General features: G+C 31.7%; 1 protein-coding gene across 1 annotated transcript; it reads right to left on the minus strand.

Moving 5' to 3' along the window:
* Nucleotides 1-22,499: 22,499 nt before the first annotated feature.
* LOC131036159 (ribonuclease 1) lies at nt 22,500-24,265 on the minus strand. The gene is made up of 3 exons (XM_057967977.2): nt 24,132-24,265; nt 23,099-23,254; nt 22,500-23,014 (listed from the first exon to the last, which is right to left on the minus strand). The coding sequence occupies exons 1-3, from the start codon at nt 24,240-24,242 to the stop codon at nt 22,583-22,585; spliced, it is 699 nt and encodes a 232-aa protein (XP_057823960.1). The 5' UTR covers nt 24,243-24,265; the 3' UTR covers nt 22,500-22,582.
* Between the last annotated feature and the right edge of the window lie 3,163 nt (nt 24,266-27,428).

The raw sequence follows: 27,428 nt of genomic DNA on the forward strand, positions 1-27,428 counted from the left end.
TCTCCCCACTAACCGGTAAGTCTGCATTGAGTTAGATCCATTAACCGACATGCTAACATAAGATAGGTAAAGGGAAAACTTTTGAGAACCACTGATTCACCCCCTCCCCCTCTTAGTGGTCCATTGTGTCTAACAACACCTAGGAAAATTTAAATCTAATTGGTTGGGTCCATATGTCATCACCGCAGTCTTCGAGTTTGGGGCATATTAGTAGTAACTTCAGAAGGAGAACCATTGGCAGATCCAATCAATAGAATGCATCTCAAAAACTTCCATACATAAGATTTGTAGAGCATGAGGCTTGAAAAATCTCAAAAATAACAAAAACATTCAGAAAAAGTCTTGAAAAAAGTATGAAAAAATGAAAAAATAAAAAAAATAGTAAAGAAAAATCATTCATCCAAATGGTGAAAACCACTTTGGTGGCACCTTGGATAAGTATGGTAGTGAAATACTGGCAAAAAAGCACCATTCATAAAGGTTGTGGCTCCATTGTCTTCTAGACTTGTTGTGATCACATCCATTACATCCACTCATACATCATATCTACCATGACTTCTTATTGATCCGCAATTAGGGTTATTGCCTCATATGTCCCACATCATGCTTTCACATTGACACCTAACTAGGGGAAACTTTTATAACCTAATGATGGGAGTGGATTGTCAATACTGGTGATTCGCGGAGTTAAAATTTTTAAAATATCTTGAAACAATCCAAAAACATTCGTAAAAATCTCAAAAAGACCAAAAATTCAGAAAATGTCCTAAAATAGTCCAAAAACATTTAAAACAAAACAAACACCCAAAAAAATGAGAAAACATCAAAATCAATCAAAAACATTGCAATAAATTGGTACTTGTACATAAGCATCTAGTCAGACACAAAACAACATTTGAGCTACCTAAAAGAGGACCAACCATCAAACAAACAAGCAAACATATGTGCAATGCATACACGAGACCTTCTTAACAAGGATGGATCCTTCCTTCAAAATAAGACATGGTGACATATCTCTTTGACAAGAAGATTCTATTTGGCTGATAAGCATTTGGTCAGATTACTATTTTTTATATCAAGTTCTTATGTTACTCCAGGATATCCGCAAGTGATTAGAGTTGCTAGGATGGCTCCTGATATCTTTTTCTTATCTTTGTTTTCTATCTGCAGATTGTTCCAATGAATTTCTAGGGCACATACTAATGGTGTCTACGTGGGAAGTTCACTAAGCTACGAGATCCTATGCAAAAATACAAGTCATAGATCACTATGGCTTATTGACTACAACGTATACCTCAACCATGTGTATATGACCTAGAATGGAAGGGAGTTTTTCCTTATCTGCGATGTTTGTTTACAGGTGTAACGCTCAACCTTGGTTTCTGATACCTTAGTCAAGATCAGTAACAAATAAGCCCAATGATGAATGAAATCACTCTGAAAAGTACAAGATCCATCCATTTCATTTCATTTGAACATATCCTATCGTTGCATTGCATTCATCCATAAATTCATATCACTGCATATCATTCATACATAGTCATGACAATGGATAACTCTATTTTGATACTTTTCCATACGAATGGGTACTAGGTCCTCCATACCTTCTATCTAACATTGACTCCCTCCCTCATCCTCCCTATCCAGGTCATCATCATAATTATACCCTGCATCGTTTCCCATCAAAACCGATCAAGCCAAGTGTAGACACCTAAAATTGTCCTATCTAATTAAATAAATATTTTTTATTTATTTAATTATTTTAGCCTAATTCTTCTATTAATTAAATAAATCTTTATTTATTTAATTAATTCATTTATCCTCTTCTAGCCTTATTTCTCATTTAAATAAATATTTTTATTTATTTAAATTGTCATTTTCCTAAATTAAATAAATATCTTATTTATCTAATTGATCCCACTTCCTCTATTAATTAAATAAATCTTTATTTATTTAATTAATTCATTAGCCTTTTCTACCCATGACACATGTCATTCATCTCTTAATTCCTAAAATACCTACCCTCTTATTATTTTCTTATTTTACTTACCCTCTAATCCTAGTTGACCATTTATCTTTTACACCTCTCATTCTTATCCCTCCATTTCTAAAGTGTCTTCTATATAAGGATATGCTTCCTTCATTATCAACCCTATTCAATCAGCAAAGCACTTCCAAGCATTCTAGCATTTGAACTTTCATATGCGATCTAGCAATCAACCACATTTCCATTCTTTATTGAGCTCTTGTGCACACATAACATCTGAGAGCAAATATATCAAGCAAGATCAATGGATATAGGAAGAATGGTGATCCAAACCGTATTGGACATGTGATGGTATAATCTTTGTGATTTTGTTGATTAACATTGTCTTAGGTAATCTTCATATGTTATGGTGGATCTTTGTTGTTGTTAGGCTAAGGTTTTGTGGTTGAATCTATCCAGTCTTTCAATATTGTTTTTTCCATTTTTACCATAAACACCAAGTACTCTAAATCGAGGTCACATCTAGGTCATCCTATAGGCAAAATAGGTTATTGTGTTATCCATTTTACCCCAACTATCAATTGGTCAACCTATCAACCACAGTCTAAATGGACAAGTACATCAATTATCTAAGTCTCAACAAGTAATTTGCCTCAAATACCTTGACTTCATCAGGCAATTACATCAATTGTCTAAGTCTCAACAGGTCAATTTGATTCAATTACTTAGACGTTATCCTGTTCGAGCGAACAACTCACATTAACTGTCACACTTTGACTAAAACCTAGGCAATTCAACTAATTGCACCAGAATGCCCAAAATAATATTGACCAATTGAACAACATTAATCAAATGTACCACAATACCGCCTTTGCATCATATCTCTTGCATGACCTAAGGGTACTTATCAACTTCCCATTATTCTCTACTGCTTGCCATTCACCCTCATTCATTCTAGCATCCTCAATTCTACCATGCCTCATTTTTTCAAAAAAATTGAGAGATCACCCAAATTTTTAAAATTTCATCCCATCTCTCGAGGGTGCATTCCTAACTACCAACCTAGTGCATGCTGGGGCATGTAACATGCTTGCTTGTTTTTCTTTGAAACAATGCGATAAACCGCACCATCTCAAAGAGGGGCAAATCAAGACACCCAAATATGTCCACTTAATTAAATGAATACTTAGCATTTATTTGATTATTTAACCATCGATCAACAATTAATTAAATTAATATTTAATTAATTTATCTTAACCCTCTTCTCTTATTAATTAATTAAATTATTCAATTTATTTGATTTAATTTATTTAAACCATATTCTGACTTTTAATTAAATAAATCATATTTATTTGATTAAATCGCCTTTTCACATTTAATTTAATACCCTCTTCACATTTAAATAAATCAATAAATATATCTATCTAAATGCAAGTTGCAACAATACATTGAAATAAATTAATTCCAATTAAAAATCCTAAAATATCTCCCACTTGCATTTTCCTACAAAATCTACTTGCTCACTAAACCACCTTCTAGATTCTTCTAATCCCTTCTAATTAACCTAATACCCTCCTAAACATTTGCACATTCCTTAAGAAGGAGTCAATTCTCAAAAACATGCAAAGCCTTCAATAACCATTAAAGGCTTTATTCCTTCTATATGATAACCTCCAAAGTCTTCTCAAACCATTAATGGTTAACCCACTTGTAACCCTTGGTTAGAGACTTTCTCTCTAACTTAACCATCCATTTAACTCATGGGTCTCTTCAAGTATTCATAGCTTTGACCATAGTTATTCTTTAACCCTTGCACAAGAGTTTATCCCTTGGATAAAAGGATTATCCATTAACTCAACCCTAACCAAACCCCCTAGGGTAACCATCATGTCTCCCCAGGCATTTAATTCCTCTTCTCTCTCCTCTCAAGCCTTCTTATGTTGACACTTGTCAACATAGGATTGGTTTGAAAGTGTCACATGGATTGGGGATCATTCAATCCTAGCCCTTGATAAGATAAATCCACCTCAACCCTTCATTTGCCCATTTCTTCTATAAATAGAGCCTCATTCCTCAAGCAAAAGAGGAAGCATTAGAGCATTGTTACTATACTGGAATTAACATAGATACTTAAGATTTCTCATAGAATTACTCTTTACATTTGCATAGCATTAGTGTTTCATTTTCAACCATCTTGAATCTCCATTTGGCATCCATGGTTAGTGCTAAAAACTAAGAGCTACACTCATTTGGATCTTGGAGAGGAGAGAAACAAGGGAGGAGAAACAAAGGCATCATGGAATAATCTTAGGGAGTCTCTTCTCCCTTCTTTTATTTTGTTTATGCTTCATTTATGCTTTTAATCTCCTTTGGTATGTATTGGAATGGTTTTTAGTTCATCTGTTTTGGGTTTTGTGGTTGGAAACTAACATACTAACATTTGAACATTGTCTTTGGCTTGTCCTCTTTTCCATGCATCACAATACAATACTCTAACTCCTCCCAATTCTTCAATTTAACAACACAACCCATGCTAAACAACTTGAACAAAGAATCATGATAAAACTCTACCCCAAGAACTTGTTTTTATAAGTAAATAATACAATAATGAAGAATGAAATCCAAGAAAAAAAACACAATTATTCCCACATTGTAACATCATTTTTCATCTTATAATTATCTCTTATAGTTGTCATAAGGAATCCTCCATGCATGGGTGACATAGGACAAAAATAACAAAGATTAAATATCATATGTTTTATCATAGTCATCATATATTCTTATGATAGGTGTCATAGTTGTGATAAATTCTCTTAAAACTTATGATATATGTCATCACATCCTAAAATAATTGAGTCCCAAGGTGGATGCCTATGTTTTTCAACTTTACCATTTGACTACATTATTGTGATCCATGTCTAGTGAAAAGTAATTTAGTAACTCCTTGTCAGTAAATAGACAATTATTGAGGCTAGTAAAAATACATTTACTTTACTAGTAAAAAATAATTACCATTGTCGATGGAACCCTCCATCACTTATGGGTGGATTACAAACAACATTAGGATTAATTAATTGTTGAAGACACCTTAGGACTGAGAGGGGGGCTAAATCAGTCCGGATCTTAAAACACTTTATAATTTTTTTCTCCAAAACACAATCAACTTATCTTTAACTTTATCATCAGCAATAGAACAAGGAATCTTAAAACACAATGCACAAGAGAACACTAGATTTATGTGGAAAACCATAAACACGTAGAAACCATGGTGAGAGTCAACTCATAATATATATGAAATCATTACAATTTTTTTCAGGCAACCACTACCAATGAAGCACATTACCACCTAGAAGACTTGCAAGCTAAGATGCACTATCCTAGGGCAAGATAGAAAAGGACTTGTAGGCTGAAGCTCATCGCTCTAGGGAAAGATACAAAGGGCTTGCAGGATGAATCTCACTACTCTAGGGAAATATATATAATCAACAAATATTTAAATCAACAAAACAAATTCTTTCTCCAACTATGAATTTGTCCTTGAACCTCTATTACAAGCAACAAAACAAACTCCAACAACAATTGCCACCACATTCACTATCTTTGAATCACAACACCTTAAAAATGATATGATTATGAAAGCACTTGCATATGAAACAATTCCCACCACTCAATAATCTTAGAAGACATCCCATCACAATGATTTGATCTTAGATATATAACATATTCTTCATTACAAACATCAATTAGGTCAAAAAAAACAAGGGACAAGCGCAAGTCCTATCAAGTTGGCAACCGAGTGCAATTGTGGTGTGTGGTCTAATCCCTAAGATAGATAGGACAGAAATACATCATATTACACTTCTTTGAGTAGCTACAAACCATATTCATGCTATCACACATCATCCAAGGTTGACAACAAGGTAACATGTAGTCAAGCAATGCAACACACAACCAGTTAGCCCAAAATACATCATCCAAATGAAATAACTCAATGTGGATCCTGACATGCTATAGATAGAGCCCAAACTTAACTCAATAAACACTCTAACATCAGTAGCTATCATTAAGACTTACGCACAAGGTGGAAAATAAACTTTTATTAGCCAAATAACCACAATTACCCGAAAACACAACATCAAACACAATGCGACACCAAACTGAATATCCAACACCATGCAGAAAACATAAGGACATTCATAGAACATCCAACAATACTTTCAAACACTTCTTTCTCAATATAACATTGATATATGTTGATCTAGTACAAATGGATATAGAATACCTCATCACCACACTACCACTAAATACAATCATAAACAAAAGATCTCTAAAACATATTGTGGAACACTTCAACACTTAAAATTGGAACTAAGACAACACATGAAAATTAGAAATATGTAGTACTCCAAGTCGCAACACCTAAAACATCAATGTGGAGCATTTATTGAAATAGTCAAACCACATCTGACAAGCAACCAAACTATTAGTAAACAACCATCACAAACCACCTGAGCTACAATACCAACAACCTAAAAAGATAGTAGTGGAATGTCCATAGAGCACAAACATCAAGTCCAAATTTTGCAAGACCAAATTAACAACAATGGAGGAATGCAGAGCATTCTTCCAAGCAGACATTAAATACAATTCCATGCATGTCATAACTCCTCATATTGTAAAACCATTCAAAAACATTATTGACTGGATAGAGTGTTAGGACCAATGCGAACACATCCTAAATCATAATCATCAGTCTTCATCCAAAAGATATCTTCATTATACCAACATAATAGATTCACCAACAACAAAAAAATATCTTAGACAGATTGTAGACATAAAACACCAAAGAAGGTGGACATCCACAAATGAAGGCAATTGCAATAGTCAACCTTCAGTATTGCATACAAACTCTACATATAACCACCTATCAACAACATCAACAGTAGTAACATCAACAACATCAATGGCCATACAATTAACTGCCCAAACATCATAAGGGCGAACACATATTGTCAGACATTGGGTTGAAATCAATGACAATAAATATTGCCAACATTTTCCCCCTTTGTCATTGATGAAAATACAACTACATAGCCTCCCCCTATTAGAAATATTTCTACCCATTTGACATCAAGGATAAATGACACATCAAAAATTCATAAAGATAGTTCTCTCATTTCAAAACATATCAGTAACAATAAACCAACCAATTGCTCCCCCTAAGAGAAACACACAACATCAATCTTGAATAGAGCATATATCTTGAAGTTATCCCCTTGGAGAGATGCACCACCATATGCATCTTACTTAGAAAGAGGGGCAATAACCCCTATCTTCTACTAGAGATACTCAAAAGTATCCTTTGGAAGTTCCTTCTATGTGAAAATATCTACAATATGATTCGTAGGAGGTACATACTTGAATTCCACTTTCTTCTTTATGAATTTCTCCCTCAAGTAGTGGCACTAGATAGAAATGTGCTTGGTTCTTGAATGTATTACTCTATTATTTAAAATATTGATTGCACTTGTATTATAACACATAATAGGTCTGGGATCATCATAAACTACCTTGACATCCTTCAAGGTCTTCTTCATCCACATCACCTAAGTGCAACAAGATGCTACAATATTATATTATGCTCTTGTGATGGTTAAAGATACTAAATCTTTCTTCTTGCTGAATTAGGAAACCAGTCTACCTCCCAAGAAAAATGCACTTCCACTAGTACTTGCTCCATCATCCGCACAACCAACCCAATCAACATTTGTGTAACCATGAGTGAGAAATCACCACCCTTTTTGTACCATAGGCCATAGTTTATAATTCCCTTCAAATATCTGAATATTTTTTTGACAACCACATCATGATATTCCTTAGGATTTGCTTGATAACTAGACACCATACAAATTGTCTATAGAATATCTGGTCTAGAAGTAGTTAAATATAACAAACCACCTAAGTCTAATGAACATTTAAATATCTTTCATCCTTACTCAAATGGAAACCAGTAGCCATGATGGTACTCACAGGTTTAACATTCACTATACCAAACTTCTTTAACATTTTATTAGCATACTTAGCTTGAGAAATAAAGGTTTCATCATCTAACTAAGCAACTTGAAGATCAAAATAATAAATTCAACTCACCAATAATTGACATTTCAAATTCAATATGTATTCCTTTGCAAACCATTTACATGGCTTATCTTCATCTCCAAAGATAATATCAACAACATATATAACTACTATCAACAAATTACCATCCTCAATTTTTAAATAAAGATTACTATCAACAACACCTTTCTTGAATCCTTTTTACAATAGATATTTGTCCAACCTAGCATACTAGGCCCTATGGGTTTGTTTGAGACCATACACTATCTTCTTCAATTTGTATACCATATCCAGATTATTTCCCAACTGAAATCCATCAGGTTGTTCTATGTATACTTGCTCTTGTAGTTCTCCATTTATAAAAGTTGACTTTGCATCAATCTTATATACTTTGAAATTATTGCAAGCAACAAAGACTAAGAATATTATTGTTGCCTCCATTCTAGCTACTAGAGAAAAAGGCTCCTTAAAATCAATGCTTTCAACTTGAGGATATTTTTTGCACACCAATCTGGCCTTATTCATTGTTACTTTTCTTTCCTCATTTAGTTTATTCCAAAACACTCACTTAGCTCCACTTATATTCTTGTTAGCAAGTCTGGGATCAAGTTCCCATGTATGATTCTTCTCAATCTAATCAAGTTCTCCCATATCTTTCATCCATCCTTCATCCTTGCATGCATCATGCAACATTTTAGGCTCAAATTCAGATAAGAGACAAATATTTACCTATCCATTTGCCTTGACAAGTCACACTCTAGTTTGTACTCTATTCTTGTCACTAATAATCTAATCATCAAAGTGACTCTTCTGAACATATCTTGCCAAATTTTTGGGGGTCATTTTTTATTCCTTTTCTTCAGCATAAGGAGCAACATTAGGTCCAAAATCTTCTAGAACTAGAGCAAGAAACTGCCAATCTTCATCTACTCTGACATTTGCACTTTCAACTATCATCCTGAGTCTTTTGTTCTAACATTTTTAGGCCTTGCTTCTTGTGGAGTATTCAAGAAAGATCCCTTCATCAGTTTTTGCATCAAACTTTCCAATATAATCTTAATCTCTCTTGATATAACATTTGCTTCCAAAAATTCTAAAATACTTGATAGTAGTAGTTCTCTTATACCAAAGTTCATGAGGAGTTTTAGAATGATTAACTCTCACCTTCACTCTATTAAGAATGTATGCATTATTATGCACAACTTCCTTCCAATAAACATATGGTAGATTAGCATCCTTTAGTATTATTATAGCCATTTCTTGAAGAGTCCTATTTTCCTTTTGATAATTTCATTATGTTGTGGTGTCCTAGAAGTAGATAGATTTCCCCTAATACCATGTACTTCACAAAACCTCTCAAATTAATTTGATGTAAATTCTCTTCCTCTATCATACCTTAAGCATTTGATCTTTGCATCCATTTTATTCTTAACCATAGAATTGAATATTTTAAATCTCTCTAGAGATTTTGATTTTTCTCTTAGAAAAGTAACCCATGCCATTCTAGTGTAATCATCAACAAGAACCATAAAGTACCTTTCACCATTGAGTGTTATTATTCTAGTAGGTCTACATAGATCAGTATGAACTAGCTCCAAAGGATTTGAAGAAGAAAACACCTTGCTCTTGAATCTTGTCCTTGTCTACTTTTCCATTAGATATTCCTTGCATTAAGTGTTAGCAGGCTTGGTAATATTTGGTAAATCTTTTATTGCTTGTGTGGAATTGATATTCACCATATTATCTAAATTTATGTGTCCCAGTCTCTTGTGCCACAATCAACTCTCACTATTCTGTGCAATCAACCAATTACTATGTTTAGCTTCCTTCAAGTAATACATATTTCCATTATTTTAAGTTCCTTATGTAATCACTCTTCCAGAGTTACCTTTTCTAATCTCATAGCCCTTATTGAATCAAATGTAAGTTTATATTCTTTAGTGCACATCATATTAACATTGAGAATATTGTTCCTCAAACCCTTTACATACATAACATCCTCTATCTTTATCTTCCCATCAATGGATATTGTTTCACACTACCAAAATTCATTGATCCACTATTCTTATCCTTAACATTGATAAACTTTCTTCTATCACCAATCATGTGGTTAAAGCGGTCATTGTTAATTACCCAAGCATTTAGTTCTTTTGTAGCATGCAGAGAATACGACATTATCATAGATGTTTCCTTGTTCTCATCAAGTTTCTTTATATAGGTTTCCTCATCATCATCAATTTCATAGCCATAAAGAGAGTCTTATTAATTGAGTCATCACAATCCTCCTCTTCAAATGAATGACTACTTTCTTTAGATTAAAACTTATTTTAGGCTTATTTTCTTTGTCATCTATCTTCTTGCCTTTATCATCTCTTCTATTTCTTTCATATCTATAAAGACATCTAGCAAAAAAATGACCAATCCTTCCATAATTCAAACATTTCAAAGGTAACTAACCTTTGTATTTGTCAGTACCCTTCTTTAGTCTTTTGACAAAGTTTTCGTCTGTATTGTCAGGGTTGTTATCTAGGTCAACATCATCTTCCTTATTGATTTATTTGAATGTAACTTATTTCTTTGGATTATATTGTACAACATTCCTCATCTCAAAGGCAAAAAAATCCCCATACAATTGATCCATAGTATAACACTTTAAATCTTGACTTTCTTCAATGGTTGACACCTTAGGAATAGAATATTTAGGAAGAGTTTGGAGTACCTTTCTTATAACTTCATCTTCTTCCAATTCTCCACCAACACCTCTGATTCATGTGACAACTTAAGTTACCCAGTGCATGTAGCTATCAATACCTTCATCTTTGGACATCCTCAAGTCCTCAAATCTGTTCTTCAGGTTCTGCAACTTGACTTGTTTTATCTTCTTGTCTCCTTCCTAAAAGCTACTAAGCTTCTCCCAAACTGTCTTGGCAGATTTGTAGTCCATCACTTTCAAAAGTTTAGTATCAGACAATCCACTAATGATTTCATTCCTTGCCTTTCCATTATTTACATGTTGTCAAATCTCATTTGGAGTATAGATATGATGAGTTAGTTTATCGTACCCATCCACAATTGAGTCCCAAATACCATACTTCATAGAGCTCAAATATGATTGCATCCTCATATTCCAAAAAGAGTAGTATGTCCCATAAAACTTGGGAATATTGTAGCATCCTTCTTTGGCCTTCCCAAATCTATCTCAAGTGGTTAAGTTTCTTTTGGATAAACTAAACTCTGACACCAATTGTTGAGCATACCTTAAGATTGAGAAGGGTGAGGGTGAATTTGTTTGGATCTTAAAACACTTTGCCTAACCTTTTAATCTCCAAAACACAATCAACTTATCTTTAAGTTTATTAACAATTAAACATGGAATCACAAAACACAATACACAAAAGAACACTAGATTTACGTGAAAAACCCTAAATAGGGAAAAAACCATGATGAGAGTCAACTCATAATATATATGAAATTATTACAAATCTATTTTAGGAAACCATTGCGAAGGGAGCACACTGCCACCTAGAAGACTTGCAAGGTGAGATGCAACATCCTAGGGCAAGATACAAAAAAAATTGTAGGATAAAGGTCATTTATCCAAGGCAGGATATAGATGAATTGCAAGAAGAAGCTCACAACTCCAAGGAAAGATATAGAGGACTTGTAGACTAAAGCTCACTGCTCCAGGGAAAGATACACAATCAACAAATCTCTTAATCAATAAAACAATCTTTCTCCAACTATGAAGTTGTCCTTGAACCTCTGTATAAGAAACAAACGCAAACAACAATCACCACCACATTCAATGTCTTCACATCACAACACATTATAAATGATATGATCATGAATGCACTTGCACATGAAACACTTTTCTCATAACTTCATTATCTTTGCCACAACTCAATACTCCTTTGAAGACACACCATCACATTGATTTGATCTTCAATATATAACATCTTCTTCATTACAAATATCAATTAGCTTGGTTAGAAGAAGGGACAAGTATAATTCCTATCAAGTTAGCCACCAAGCACAGTTGTGGTAATTGCGGTCTAATCCTAGAGATAGAGAGGACCAAAAATACATCATATTACACTTCTTTGATTAGCTCCAAACTATATACATGCTAGCACACAAATCCAAAGTCGAAAACATGATAACATTTAGATAAACAATGTATCACACAACTAGTTAGTCCAAAATACATCATGCAAATGAAATAACTCAATCTGGATCCTCATACACCATAGGTACGACCCAATCACAACTCAAAAAACTCTCCAACATCAACACCTATCATTAGGCCTTAATTACAAGATATAAAACAAACTATTATCAGTAAGGTAACCACAGTTACCTAGAAACATAACATTAGACACAATGTGACACCAAACTAAACATCCAACACCATGCGGAGCACATAAGGACATTCATAGAATGTCAAACAACACTTTCAAACACTTTTTTTTCACTATCACACTAATATATGCTCATATAGTATAAACATATACAAAATACCTTATCACCATAGTGGCAATAAATACAATCATGAACAAAACATTTATAAACCATCTTATGGAACACTTAAACACTTGAAATTATAATTGAGACAATACACAAGTATTAAAAACATGTCCTGCAAGTTACAACACTTGAAACATCAATGCGAAAGAATCCAAAGCATTTCTTGAACCAGTCAAATCACATTTGATAGACACCCAAACTATCACAAACTACTTCAACTCCAACACCAAGAACCTGAAAAGATAGTAGTGTGATGTCCACAAAGTACAAACATTAAATATAAATCAACACGAACAAATTCACAACAATGGAGGAATGCAGAGAATTCTTTTAGGAAAACATTAAATACTCTTTCCTGCATATCATAACTTATCATACTGCAAAACCTTTTGAAAATATTATTGGCTAGACAAAGAGTGTCAGGATCAATGAGAACATATCCTCAACCATCATCATCAGTCTTCATCCAATAGATATCTTCAGTATACCAACACAATAGCTTAACCAAAAGCAAAAAAATATCTCAAGCAAAGTGTAGACATCGGACACCAAAGGAGGTGGACATCCACAAATCAAAGCAACTACAACTGTCAACCTCTAGTACTACATACAAACTCTACATATAACTACCTATCAACAACATCAACAACATCAACAACATCAATGACCATACAATAAAATACCCAAACATCATCAAGGACAACACATATTGTTAGACATCAAGTTGACATCAATGGAAACACATATTGCCAACATTAATTACATGTATTTACAAGGTTGATGGCACCTAAATCCCAAAATGCTTGACCTATGAAAGGTTACCTTGCCTTGTCAATATGTCCATTAAATTTCTCATTCCTAAATAAACACTCTTAATTAGATTAAAAAATAAGTAAATCGAAGGAAATAATAAGAATAAAAAATAAGGTCGACCAATTTGTACCCAAGTACTTCCCTTTGGAATAAAAATAATAAAATACAAGAAAATAATCATAAGAGAAATACAAATTAATTAATGATGAATATAGTAGCAAAATAAAAATGAAAAAATAAAATGTAGGATAAAAACCAATATAAATTAAAAAGATAAAAGAGAACTATTCATGGGTTTTCCATCAACTAGGTTGAAGGGTTATGAGAGAGAATTAAGGGGGTAGACAACTCATTCTGATGACAAAGACATCCCACACTTGAAAATGAGCATTAGGAGAAAAGGAATGACCACACCATAAACACATTATGGTATCCATCACTGTGGAAGGCATGACATTGACATGTAATGTAGAAGATGGATGCAAAAAACTATCATAAAACCCTCGTGACCTTCCCTAGAGGGGATTAAGCTAAAGTGTGATCATGAGGAAGTAAGGAAGAGGGTGTGAAAACAAAAGAGAAGGATCCAAGCACAAAAATGTTGGAGGCAGACATGAGAGGCCCAACATGGTGTTTGAGCATCAAATATCATATTGGACACCCCATTTTGGCTAGCTCCTAAGTTAGGTTCTATTTCAATTTGTTGAGATTAAAACATTTAAAATCAGTCTCTAAATTTTAGCTTCCAAACATTTATGAAACTATTATTAAATTGATAATTTTCTCAATTTTTGTTTGAAATGATTAATGTTTTTAATTAATTGGTTTTATAAGTGGCCCTTCTAATTGTAGGTGCACAACTAGGAAATCAAATAATAATGATAAATTTTCTTTTTATACACAAATAGTTTTATTATGGAATACAAAATGAATCCAAAAATGAAATTGTTTTCTATTCTTACATAAAGTAAGGATATTATAATGCATAAGGCCTTTTCCTACCATTTATTGATCATATAATGATATGTTATATAAGAGCTTGTTGACCTGCTATATCAAGCCTACTACTTATATTAGTGAATTAAAAACAAGATTATCCCATTACAAATTCATTGCTTTCTTCCTTAAATAGTATCCATAACCTAGTCTACTCCATTAAAACTTGATACTAAAAGTGGTAAAGTTTCACCCTTTATGAGATTTTGTAATGTGGGTAAATGGGATCCAGTAGTCTAATTATGTAAATTAGGAATCAAACTCATTTACCACATCAATATATTCAAGAATAATCAATAGGCCCAACTCCACACCTATTGGAAAGAGTTGGGCGCTATTAATTTGATTATTCCTTATGCTTACTAATTTAATTTGATAATAGAGTGTGAGAACTTGGTGTAATGATGCAAAATTGAGAGTAATTAGAATAAATGGAAAGATACATATTAGATATAAAGACTTTGAGTGCATATTTGGAAATAGAAATAAAAAATAAATTTGTGCATGCAATTTGAGCCCAAAAATACTTGACTAGGGCAATAGGCATCAATGTCCTCAAGGTGTCAAATACAAATGCTAATAACGGATTCAGAATCAAGATGTTGCTTAAAATATCCACTTGAAATTTTGTTGGACGGGTGTCAAATAGTGTTCAATGGTTTCCACTGTACATGCTTTTCTACTTCTTCAAAATCTAGATCTCTTTGTCTCAATTTGTGCTTTTTTGAATCTATATTCTTTCTCTTTTGAACCTATAACATCTACACACAAGAGAGAAAAAACCATGTTGCATTGATAGGGGTTTGCCTCAGTCAAAGCCCAGGTTGGAATTAACTCTATAATGAAAATAGATAGAAAGGAAAGATCTAAAGTAAAATAATGGATCCATAATATTATACCTCAAGCTTGATCTTGTTGATGATGATGCACTATTCTTTAGATAGAACCCACAAATGTTGATGCAATGACATGACAAGGCATAAAGGATTCAATAAGAAAAATACTTGTATGGAGTTTGCTACAACTTGGTGCTTCATAGTACTTAGATTTGAAGAAATTTGTTCATAATATTTTCTCTAGGATGTGATTAGGATGCTCTAGAATTCTTGAGGATGATGTAGGATACTTGTGGTATGAAAATGAATTAGGAAAGATGATTTTATATAGGGTTCCCAAGGTATTTCATAATTTAGGCTGACCTCAATGATCATATTAAAATATTGGGATCACGAATCAGTTTTCAAGAACTGGTACATTGCCATATTCAGAATTGGGGCCAATCAAGGACTATGGCACCTGGTGCCTAGTCCACCCATAAAGCGATGAAATAAAGGTGGTTGTAGTGTACACACTGACTCACAACAAAGAATCATCACCATATCATCATATGGCATTAGGGTGAACTACTTTTTTATTCTAAATATATTTTTTTCAAATTTTTTGAATAAAATTTAATTGATTTTTCCATCTCCCTCAAAAAGTAGTTTTTTAGAGAAAACAACATTTTTAAGAGTGATGTGCATCCTGAAACGCACAAATTTTTTTCTATAAATGATAAAAACTTAATTCTTTTGAATTTTGGTTTGTAACATCAATACCCAAGGCATACAGTTGGGTTGAGACTGATATGTTGAATATTTTTCATTTTATTAAGTTTTGAAGTCTAACTAATTATAATTTAGATATAGGTGTATGTTTGAACACATAAGTTGTTCTATATATATCAAAATTCAATTTTATCTTTTTGTTCGAAATACAACATAAATACCTAGTGCATAGATATTTTTCAGAGTTTTTTTAATTAGTTTACTATTTTTCCCAATGCATTGAACAAAGAAGTTCATGTTTGGTGAAAAACCTACATTCATAAGAAATAAAATAAAAATATATTAAAAATTATACTATTTGGAAAGCTTATAACAAGTACAAAATACTTTTAAAAATAAAACTTCTAAATGAATTCATTTGACCCCCCAAAAGCTAATGTAAAATTGGTTTTTTATCAGCATTTGATAGATGCGAAGGAGACTCTATTGCAAGTATGATTTAGAAGTAGAGAGTTTCTATCCAAGAGATTTTGATCTAAGAGCCTTTGATCTAACTCTCTTCAATTAATTACTTCAAATGGGACCTCTTAAAGCTTAAATCATTATATTTTCTAAAAAATGTATGATTTCAACGAAAATCGGGATGTACCAAAAAGTGGGAACCAACATTGTGAGTTCACCCATTAGTTTTCCAGTGCACATCCAAAAATATGTTGGAAAAGAGCTAGGAGGAGACACACTAAGAAAAGTGCCAAAAAAGGAGTGTGAAATTGTAAGGGGTTACAATTTATGACACTACAATTTCTAGCCCACAATGCCACCTACATTAAGTGGATATGCTATTAAAGAGAAATATTATGTACTAGTTGTTTCCATTCAAAGAGACCTAAATTTTCCTCGCTCATGATGTTGAAATATTTACTAAGTATTTATAAACAAAAAGGTAAGAACAATACCACATGCTTATATTTTAACCAAATAATAGAAAACATAGGCAAGATTTAATAAATCATCAACTCTAGGTTGTAAACTAGTGTTATGTTGTTGTTAGACATTTCCTTTTTCGTGAACAAATTGTGATCATTCTATAGCTATCATGTAGCCTCATTTCTTGGAAAAGGCTCTAAAACATCATATGGAAGATGGACAAAATTATGAAATGTGATTTCAACTACCATTTTAATATACAGTATGCCTATCTTATGCATAAAAATATTCTAGTTTAACCTTTAACACGCGCAATATCTCTTTTTGTCATCAATCTATAGGGAGTATCCACAAGAAAACAAATAATGATAAAGAAATAAGGTCCCTACAACAAACCCATTCCATTTTATCAATACATGTATAAAATATAAATTTAGTATAACACTCTTCATTTTCCATAGTTAGAACATACACGAAACTATGAAGAACTACTAGGCGTATTAAAAAGAACCATCACATTAGGTCATCTAAATGGACAAGCTATCAGATGCTTAATAAATTTTAATCTAGTTATTAGGAAGCATTTTTCATATGAAACCCAAGAGAGCGCCTAAAATATTACTAGAGGAGCCCCATGTAATTAAGTTTCTACTTCTCTCTTGTAACAACATGGCCAATGAATATCTATCATTAATCCAAACTCATGATTTTAAGAAAACTATAATATAGAGCTATCACATAATTCTCCATAGTTGGACCTATTTCTCACAAACTATCCTCTCTATTCATAAGAATAGACATTATTTCCTTTAGAATGCCCATTTCGTTAAGCCCAACTCTTTCTTGAACTCCCAAAACTATTTGGGTAAGAGAAGACCCAACAGTGAACCTTTGGGATATTGGTGCAGAGTTGGGAAATCATTGGACCATGCCATTGATCAATGCTTGGACTACTATCAGGGATTAGTTGCTCATTCACTTCGTCCATGAAGGTGAAGATTGGCCAAGGGCTCTCTTGGATATGATAGAAAAATTACACATGTAGTTACCTTACTATGCGGGTAGAAGTAATTGAAGCTAATTGTAATATTAGAAGGGTACAATGGCAGTCACCTATAGTATGAGGGTGATGGATACCATGTTCTACTTAGGTTGAGAAGAATATATATATAGTATCACCAAGGTCACAAGGTGATATATTTCAAAAGCTACTTCTTCTTGGGTGGACAGAATCATCACCAGTCGTCTATAGGTGACACTGGTTGGAATGATCCATCAGGTTGATAGCTTCAATACTTAGGAATTCTCTCTTAGGCCCATTAGACCCCTAGGTTGGAGGATGGACCCCCAGTGTAGTATGGGATACAATGAATCATCCACCCACTTTATCAATGCATATTGATCCATACTTTCCACCATTCTTATTGGTGTTGAAGACCAAAAAACTGATCTAATCCATGGTGTAGTTCACAATACATTATCATTCCTTTTCTATTAGGATGCACTAGAATAGGTAGGAGTGATTCACTCTCTTCCTATATACATATCAACTTCTTATCTCGTACCTAACTTCAGTGTGATGAAGACAAACCCCCAATATAGTATGTATTATAATAACTTAGCATATTCATCATTGAGCCTTGATCAAGCCAGACACCTTTCAAGACAATAAATAAGGACCTTTTGCAAGTTGTTCTAGAGATAGCTTGTTGGTCTACTTGGTTGGGTGGATTAGGAAGTGGTTCACATGGTTGGGTTTGTTGCATGCATGAGAATGCAAAAGGGAATCCATACAATTAGGAGGATCTACATGAATTTTCTATTTCACCATCTCTACAAGGTATCTAAGGTTATGATATTATATTTTGTATTTGATTGCATTTGGTGATTGTTTGAATTTAATTTTCATGTTTTTGTTCAAATTTGGTTTTGGTACTCATATACATGCTAATTGTATTTACATTTTTTTTCTCTCATGGCTAGGTTTTTATATGATAGGACCTAGATGATGAACTAGCTAGGTAAAACAATCCTTTCACACTGACATTGAAGGGTTGACTTTTAGCGAACTATGAAAACTCTAAACAATTACAATCTTCCTTTTATATATTTAGTCTTTAATGTTTTCTTTTTAAAATAAGGCATGTCTTAGTATTTGAAGGGAAACTTTAAGTAGAAAGCTACTCATTTTTTTGTATTTGAAGGTAGGGTATATGATCAATACCTTGTATGCTTTGGTTCATCTCATCATTTTCAAGCTCTTATTTATAAGAAAAAAATTATTGTGCATGTGATGTCTCCTTCAGTTATCTCTTCAAAATAATGAACCACTACAACATTGTGACAGGTGATTTATGTGTCAAGCTCAACATTAAACGACTCCCAAGGATGAACACCCAGTAACAAGGACTATATCAAGATTTTATAATAGTCCAGGGTGAGATGAAACTAAGACCCATCAAGTCCCCTATTTTGGTAGCATTTGATGGAAACAATATTGTAGCACAACTATTGTTTTACGTGACATTTTTCTTCACTATTTATAAGTTTTTGTCTTATATTAAAATTCAGTTATTTAATATTTTTTTAATTTATTTATTTTTATTTAAATTTATGTCTCACATTATTTTATTTGTAATATTATTATTATATATTAATATTAACACATTGTCATACATAATTATTATACGCTTTTCATTCCCTAAATCAATTTTATTGTAATTTATACATTCCTATCCTATACAAAACATTTTCCTACCTTGATCGTTTTTCACCTTATATTGATTTAAATCTAATTATAAATTGTTGATTTATCAATCAGATCTAAATTTATTGTACAATATATTTTATTGATCCTTAATTTAAAAAATTATAGCAATTATCCAATTTTTAAAAATCCAATGATTATCCAATTTTAATACACCGTCAATTTAAATATTTCCAACCAATTCCAATTAATATTTTTATATATTAATTATACTAAAATCTTTGAAATGTAAAGTGATAATTTTTAATAAACAATGAAAATAATTTTGTTGAATCATCATTCCCTATAATTTTTTTTACAATTGTCAATGGATTCTTAGTTGGTGGCAAGCTAGAATGGTTTCAAATGAAGTCTTATTGAGTGCAAAGCCCCAATATCATAAAAAATGAAGGTGAAAAACATGAAATAGATATCTCTCAATGATTGACTCTGCTGGAAAAAAATCAACCTATCTAAATTGATATAAAAATCTCTCAATAAAATAAATAAACTATGATATTTTTTTTGTGTCGATGCCTAACTCTACAATGTCAGGTTAGCACAATTTGTGTAATAAAAACAAAGTGTCAGCTGTTGGATAATATTCATCTTTTTATTTCAAACATAATATTTATCTTCAAGTTTCCAGTGAAGAAAAATGTTACAACTAACACTGAATTTAGAGATTTCAAATATAATATTTATCTTCAGATTTGGGATGAAGAAAAAGGTCACAACTAACCATCAATTTAGAATGTAAAATATAGTATGAAATGAGAGTCTCTATTTTGAAAAAACTCTTTCTAAGCTAGCATTTCAAATAAAAGTTTCTATTTTTGCATGGTTTCTATTTTTTTTAGAGATTTTTAATGTTTTAAATCTTTCATATGATATGCAACTTTCTAACTTTGAAAAAATCATTGAAAATTACCATTCAAAAGGAAGTTTTTACTTTGACATTAGAGTGATTTAGTAAAAATCATGCTTTTTTTAAACTAGAACTCTGCCTATTACAACCAAGTTTCTATATCCATTCCAATTATAATAGTTTTTTTTAAAACTCTTTACATATATAATTCTATATATAAGAATAATAATACATTACATTTTGATATATTAGGATAGATATTGTGGTTATAACCCTAATATGCATAATTCAATTTATTTAAAGCTTAAATTATTTCTGTTTTTAGGTAATATAAATAGACATAATGAGTCAGAAATGAGACAATGGCCAACAATAATTGAACATAGAGATGGACATTCCACCAACTCTATTTCATCCAAGTTCACACTCTCCAAAATATTCATTTGTTTTGTTGGGACACTCTATCAGAAAATGACATTCTTAAAGCTAAACCAGATATTTCAGAAAACGCATGAAAAATTTAATGGCCACTCAAGTATGGAAACATTCCATAGATAACGAAGCTAATCCAAAAGCAAGTATAAACGCACCTACTTCTGCTGTGCATAAAATTACACATTTTTATGTTTTTTTTGGGGGGGGCTGATTAATGATTTTATTATTATTTTTATATTAACAAAAAAAAATATATTAGTTTAAAAAAAATGGATGGTAGAAGATAGGGTTTAAATTTAGGATCTTATATTGTTTTTAATAATTTTTGGAGTAAAATATAATTTACTTTTTTGGTGTATAAAAGAAAGAGAATTTTCAACATACTATTGAAACATGATAATTATCAGAATAAAAATATAGATTTAATTTATGATCTATATTTTAATTTGAAAGTCAATTTTGAATGGATTATCCAAATTTTAAAAAGATTGACAGACAAAATCAATCATCAAATTTAAATTCTGATATAAGACGTTTTTTAGAGGTTATGTGGAATCACATCTAAACATAAAAAGAAAATATAAGATAAAATCTTAAAAAGTCAAATCTAAACATAAAAACAGAAACAAAAGATAAAATCTTAAAAATCCAAATCTAAACATAAAATTAAAAGAAAAGACAAATTTTAAACTAACTTTCCTGATTTTATTTTTAGAAAATTATAAATATGCTTAAAAAATTTATGTACAAAATAATCGGTTGATGATATTGAGGAAATGATTTTACTGAAGAAATTTAGAAATGATTTTATTATGGATTTAATTTATTAGATGTAAACGGTCTTCCTAAACAATCTGGATACTGATAGATATTATAGAAAAAAGTAGAGGAAAATCACATGTCCTCTCCACAAAAAGAACTTGCAGATCTTCTCTTTAAAACCAAATTAGAAATTTCATCAAACCAACAACTGTAATCTAAAAATTGAAGAGCTTAATTTAGGAGGAGCTGATTTTAAATGTTCATATTAGTTAACATTTTATAGGTTTTTTTTTAAGGATTTTAGGGGAGAGGATTCAGTAATTGAACATGTTTCAATAGTTTTTATATCATTTGTTGATTTAATGTTTAATATTATTAAGTATTAAAAAATAATTAATATTTATGATTTTTAAGTTGTTAGGGTTGATACAGATTACTAATTGAAAGAAATGTATTTCATAGATTAAAAAGCAATAAAATATGTGATGCCACATCAGCACATCAATAAAACATGACTTAAATGCACAACTATTGAACTAAGTTTGTAGGGCTTATGTTGGACACCTCAACAAAAAGAATGCTAATATGACATCATATTTGATGAGGTGGACCTGAAACCTTAGTTATAAGAAGGAGACTTGCCTAGTAAGCAATGCAAAAAAAATTAAGAGTAATTTGAAGTTGCTAAATAAGATTTTGAAGCATGAAATTAAGATGTTCAGCATGAATCCTCATTTAACACCCTGACAATTAAACATAAATAAAATATGAAAAATATGTTGCAAATATTTAAATATATTATTAATTATTTCAAGTGAATTACACATGATAGCATACAAGAAGTAGCCCTTATCCTTCATCTAGAAGGAAGGAAATTCAACTTGGGAATCAGAAGAAGAACATTTTCCTTGAGGCAGTACAGGACAATTCATAAAATTAGATCCAGAGGAATCCACACATAAATATATTTGATACAACTGTTTGTTTCCGGATTCATCTGTATTGCATTCAATCCCTGCTGTATAACCAGTACCCTTTTTCAATGCATTTGTAATGCTGCTGACACTGTATTGTCCCCCATCTGGTTGGATACCTGCATTCTCCAACGCACCCAGAACATCAACACTATCTTTCAGACGCAGGGCAGCTGCAAAATAATCATGTTGGCTCAAAACATTCTCTGAGCAGGTGCCATGTTTCTCCCATTCGTGTTGCCAGAATTGTTGTCCATTGCTGCTCGGACATGCCAGTGATTCCCATTTCGAGCTCATCTCATTTCTCAGATCACTTATCTGCATCCACAATACCCAATTCTTTATCTTCTATTACAAAATAAAATCTCCATGGGGAGTAACAGAACATAATATAATTAATACCTGTGAAGGATCAAAGGGACTGTTGTTATCACAGTTAGAAGGGTAAGTGCCATCATCATAATTTGGCCATAGACCATGGATTGAAAAATCTGATGCAGGCTTCCCTGTGGAAGGATAGCAGCACCCATTTGATGTATCGCAATAAGATCCTGGCCACTGTTACAATATAAACACACAAATTTACAAAAACTTCATTATCTAACTACAATAGCAATGTATACACTGAGAATAATTGTTTCAATAAATAACTGTATTTATTGGAGGTCTACAATTTCTAGGTCTATAATATAGGTATGTATTGTTTTTAAATTTGATTGTGTGAATTTTTCATCAAAGTTTGAATCAAACTGGATGTTCCATCATCAAGAAACAGAAAGTAAGAGACGGATCATGGAATTTGATCTGAAACCTCAAAAAAAATCCTAACACAGTCAAATTCAGTCAAATTCAGAAACAATTCATCCCAATAATTATATTTGTTTTGTGACATAGATTTTTAAAAACAGAAAGTAAAAAAAAGATCACAGAAAAATCTCACACAATCAAATCCAGAAACAATTCATACCAGTGACTACATATTTTATTTTCATCAATTTTTCAAACCACATTTCACAAGAAAAGGAAAGAGCTTATACAGCCTATGGGTTGTGGTAACACAGACCGTTTATACAAGGAACAGGGCCAGCCTTAAACCCCACACACTAAGCAACATAATAAGCCTAGAGAATGTTAGTAACTCTGAGTGTTTAACACTTTTAAGTCTAGAAGTGTATTTTTAGTGCGACCAAACACCTTAAGCAACATATTAAGCCTAGAAAATGTCAGTGGACTCTGAGTGTTCTACACTTTTAAACCTAGAAATATAAGCTTAATGTCTATGATTTAAACTGTTCCGAAAAACAAAAATCTCCCCTTTGCATCAATGTTGATAATCCATCATCAAAATGAAAGATGGCTGAATTGCAGATTCAGCTCATTCAGCTACTGTATGTATAATTTTGTGTCAAGAGAGAGATTTTGTTAATAACATTACCTGCTGAACCAGGTAGAAGAAATCAAAATTCTGAGCTTTAGCAGTAAAACAGAAAGTAGTGCACAAGAAGAAGAGAGCAAAAACACTCATTGTTTTGGTAATGGATTCCATGTTGGAGAACACTTATGCCCCATAGGCTGGATTTATAGGTAAGATTTGGCCAACATCGCGTTCTACATCACCATCAAACGCGTTCGGATATTCAGGTCATTTGATTGGATATTCTCTCCTTGATGCTTATATAATCCTCGTTAAAAGGGCATGGTGAGGAAAACAAGACAAATAAATTACTTTAACACAAATGGTTAAAACTCCTCTGTTTCTCAGATTTAAAACATTAACTTTTTTTTTGGATGATTTTTTGCACATTGAGGGATAAAGCTGGACAGTATATAAGTAGAAGATGTGACAATAATTAGCAGTGTTGATAAGAAATTCATGATGATCATAAAAAAACTTATGATAAATGGGTATGTTTGTCAATTATGGCTGCGTATCGATCAAGCAGTATGGTGTGGTTGTTTTCACATTAGAAACCCCCTAAAAATCTGATTTTGAGTAGGAAATAGGATTCCATTTCATGTCGTCATGCCCAATAAAATGTTTAGAATCTAACGAGCATATCATATGATCTGTATATAATTGTAAGGAAACAAAATAAACTAACTAAAATAATACTTAAGAATGTGTATGATTGCGTTTCAAAGGAAAACTGAATTTTGAAGTTTGAAAAGAGGACATTCAAAAGAATGTGTTAAATGATTGATTTTTTAATTAATAAATTTTATAAAAATAATGTTGGTTTGAGTGTTAGTTAAGGTTATAAATGAGGGATTTCTTTTATTAATACAAGCTAATTTTATAAATATAAATTGGATTTAAGATAAACATGTTTCAAGATGAATATGTCTTGTAAAATTTACAATTATGTATAAATTTGGGTTAACCTATATTTGCAACCTTAATCCTTATATTTGTAACTTTATCCTCAAATAGTGTGTTTATGAACTTCTAATTTTCATTTGTAGGTTTATATTTTATTATTTATATTTGTTGTCATAGAATACTCATTAAGTTAGTAAGGTTTTTCCTTTTGTATTCATTACATTCTTATGTTTTTCTTTCCTGAAAAGCGAGGAACAATGAGCTCTCTTTGTATGGTAGAAGGTCACCTACTAAGTTATGTTATAAGACATCTCTTTCGTATTCTTTGTTGTAGGTCTTTTTTTTGTTGTTGTTGCTAAGAGTGCCGAAGCAACATTTTTAGAAATTTTGGGATCATGGTAGCATACTATTGTATAAATATATCCTTGAGAAGAATGTGTCACATCCTTGTCAAAAGGGTCATTTCACATGGGTGTTTGTGGTTAAAGAAGAAAATAAAAAATAAAAAATAAACTTAAAATGTCTACTGAAATAATGAGAAATAGGTAGAAGAGAAATGATCACTCAGAGAGCCCTCATTTATGAGGGAAGGCACAAGTATTAGGCAATGTCTATGCAAAAAACTAAAAAGCATTGACAAGAAATATTTTTGACATTTATTAAATAGATTAAAAATTGGAACATAATGTGTTTTGATTTTTAATATATTTAATAAATGTCAAAGAAAAAAGGTCTGGTTAGTGCTTTCCAGTTTGTTGCCTAGACAAATCCATAAATGGCTTGGGGAGTGAAGAGTGAGGAGAATGAAGGAAGAAAAGAATGGAGTAAGGATGAAGGAAAGGGAGGAGAGAGGCAAAGGTGTACAACGAGTTCGACAACCTTTGCTAGCATCTAAATAAAAAATTCAATAGGCATTGAGGAAGAAAGGAAAAGGGAAATGAGGTGCATTGAGGGCTTGTGATACCATTAGATGTGCATGAAGGGGAAAGGAAGATAAGAGCATGATAAGATGTTGAAGGATGCCAGAAGAAAGGGGGAAGAAACCAAATTGTTTTTAGAAAACATGAGTAGGGGATAAAATGAGGGAATGGCATGAGGGAGTGAAAACATGGAGATAAAAGGAGAAGAAAGTACCATAAAATGGCACCAAAAGGGGATCTCACATGACGAGAATAGAATAGATGAGATTGGAGGAGAAGGGAAAACCATGATAGCTTGGCATATTGTTGGAAGGTGTTTGAGAGTTAGACATGAATATTTTGGATTTGATTTTGGGCACTTGGAGGCCATTCATTGGAGTCATCATTGCAAACATTGAGGGAAATGTCTATGTAGAGATCAAATTGCATTTGGCAAGATAAATATTTTGCATTTATTAATTAAATTAAAAATCAAAACACGGTTCTATTGTAATTTTTAATTTAATTAATAAATACAAAATAATTATCTTTATCAAGTGCAATTTGATCTTTGCATAGACAATTCCAATGTTGAGGAGAGTAGGCATTACACCTTAGTGGAAAGATTAAAGGAAAAGAATATAAAAGAAAAGGAAAGAGATTGCAAGGCATTGGGACTACTACAGTAATCCAATCCAAAAGGAAACCTCCATAAATTAGGTACTCTTCATAGAAAAATCTTGGTGTTCATCTTAATTGTAATGTATTTCTTTACATAAAGAAATTTTTTGCCCATGATACTGTGCTATAGTTGACCTCTCTAAACCAGTCATGGGATGTGCAAATATTGAAATAATCATCTCTATTTTCACCCCTCATTCGTATGATATACTTGAATGAAAAATGTGGATATCTTTGAGGAAATGATTATGAATGAAAATAATACTCTATCAACAATTTTATTTCAAATAATAGGGTTAGTGCAGGATCATGGGGGGCCAAAAAGTGGCGATGTGAAAAAAATAGCCTTCTTCACTCACCTAAAAACGCAAAAATCCATGTTGACTTTTTGCTTGGCCTGGGTGTCAGTACACCTTGGCATGGTAAGCACCTAAGCAAATCGGATATTGGATAAAATCGGATAAATTGGATATCCGATTTTTATAGGTAATTTTAAATTAAAAAATAAATTATATAATATATAATGTAATATAATAATATATTATATATTACATATTATATAATATATAATATATTATTATATTATATTATATATTATATAATACATAATATATAATATAATATTAGATTATAAAATATTATATTATCTTATATAATATATTATTATATTATATATTATATTATTATATAATATAATAATATATTATATAATACGTATTATATAATATATTATTATATTATATAATACGTATTATATAATAATATAATAATATATTATTATATTATTATATTATTATATAATACGTATTATATAATATAATAATATATTATA

The sequence above is a fragment of the Cryptomeria japonica genome, chromosome 10, assembly GCF_030272615.1.
Source record: "Cryptomeria japonica chromosome 10, Sugi_1.0, whole genome shotgun sequence".
Classification (NCBI taxonomy): Eukaryota; Viridiplantae; Streptophyta; class Pinopsida; order Cupressales; family Cupressaceae; genus Cryptomeria; species Cryptomeria japonica.

What these genes read in the sequence shown, in the direction of transcription:
- LOC131036159 (XM_057967977.2), bottom strand. Translation starts at nt 24,242, where the DNA reads ATGGAATCCATTACCAAAACAATGAGTGTTTTTGCTCTCTTCTTCTTG. An exon ending in TCTTCTACCTGGTTCAGCAG is followed by an intron (nt 23,255 to 24,131) that starts GTAATGTTATTA and finishes ATATTGTAACAG; the next exon opens with TGGCCAGGATCTTATTGCGA. An exon ending in GTCCCTTTGATCCTTCACAG is followed by an intron (nt 23,015 to 23,098) that starts GTATTAATTATA and finishes TTGTGGATGCAG; the next exon opens with ATAAGTGATCTGAGAAATGA.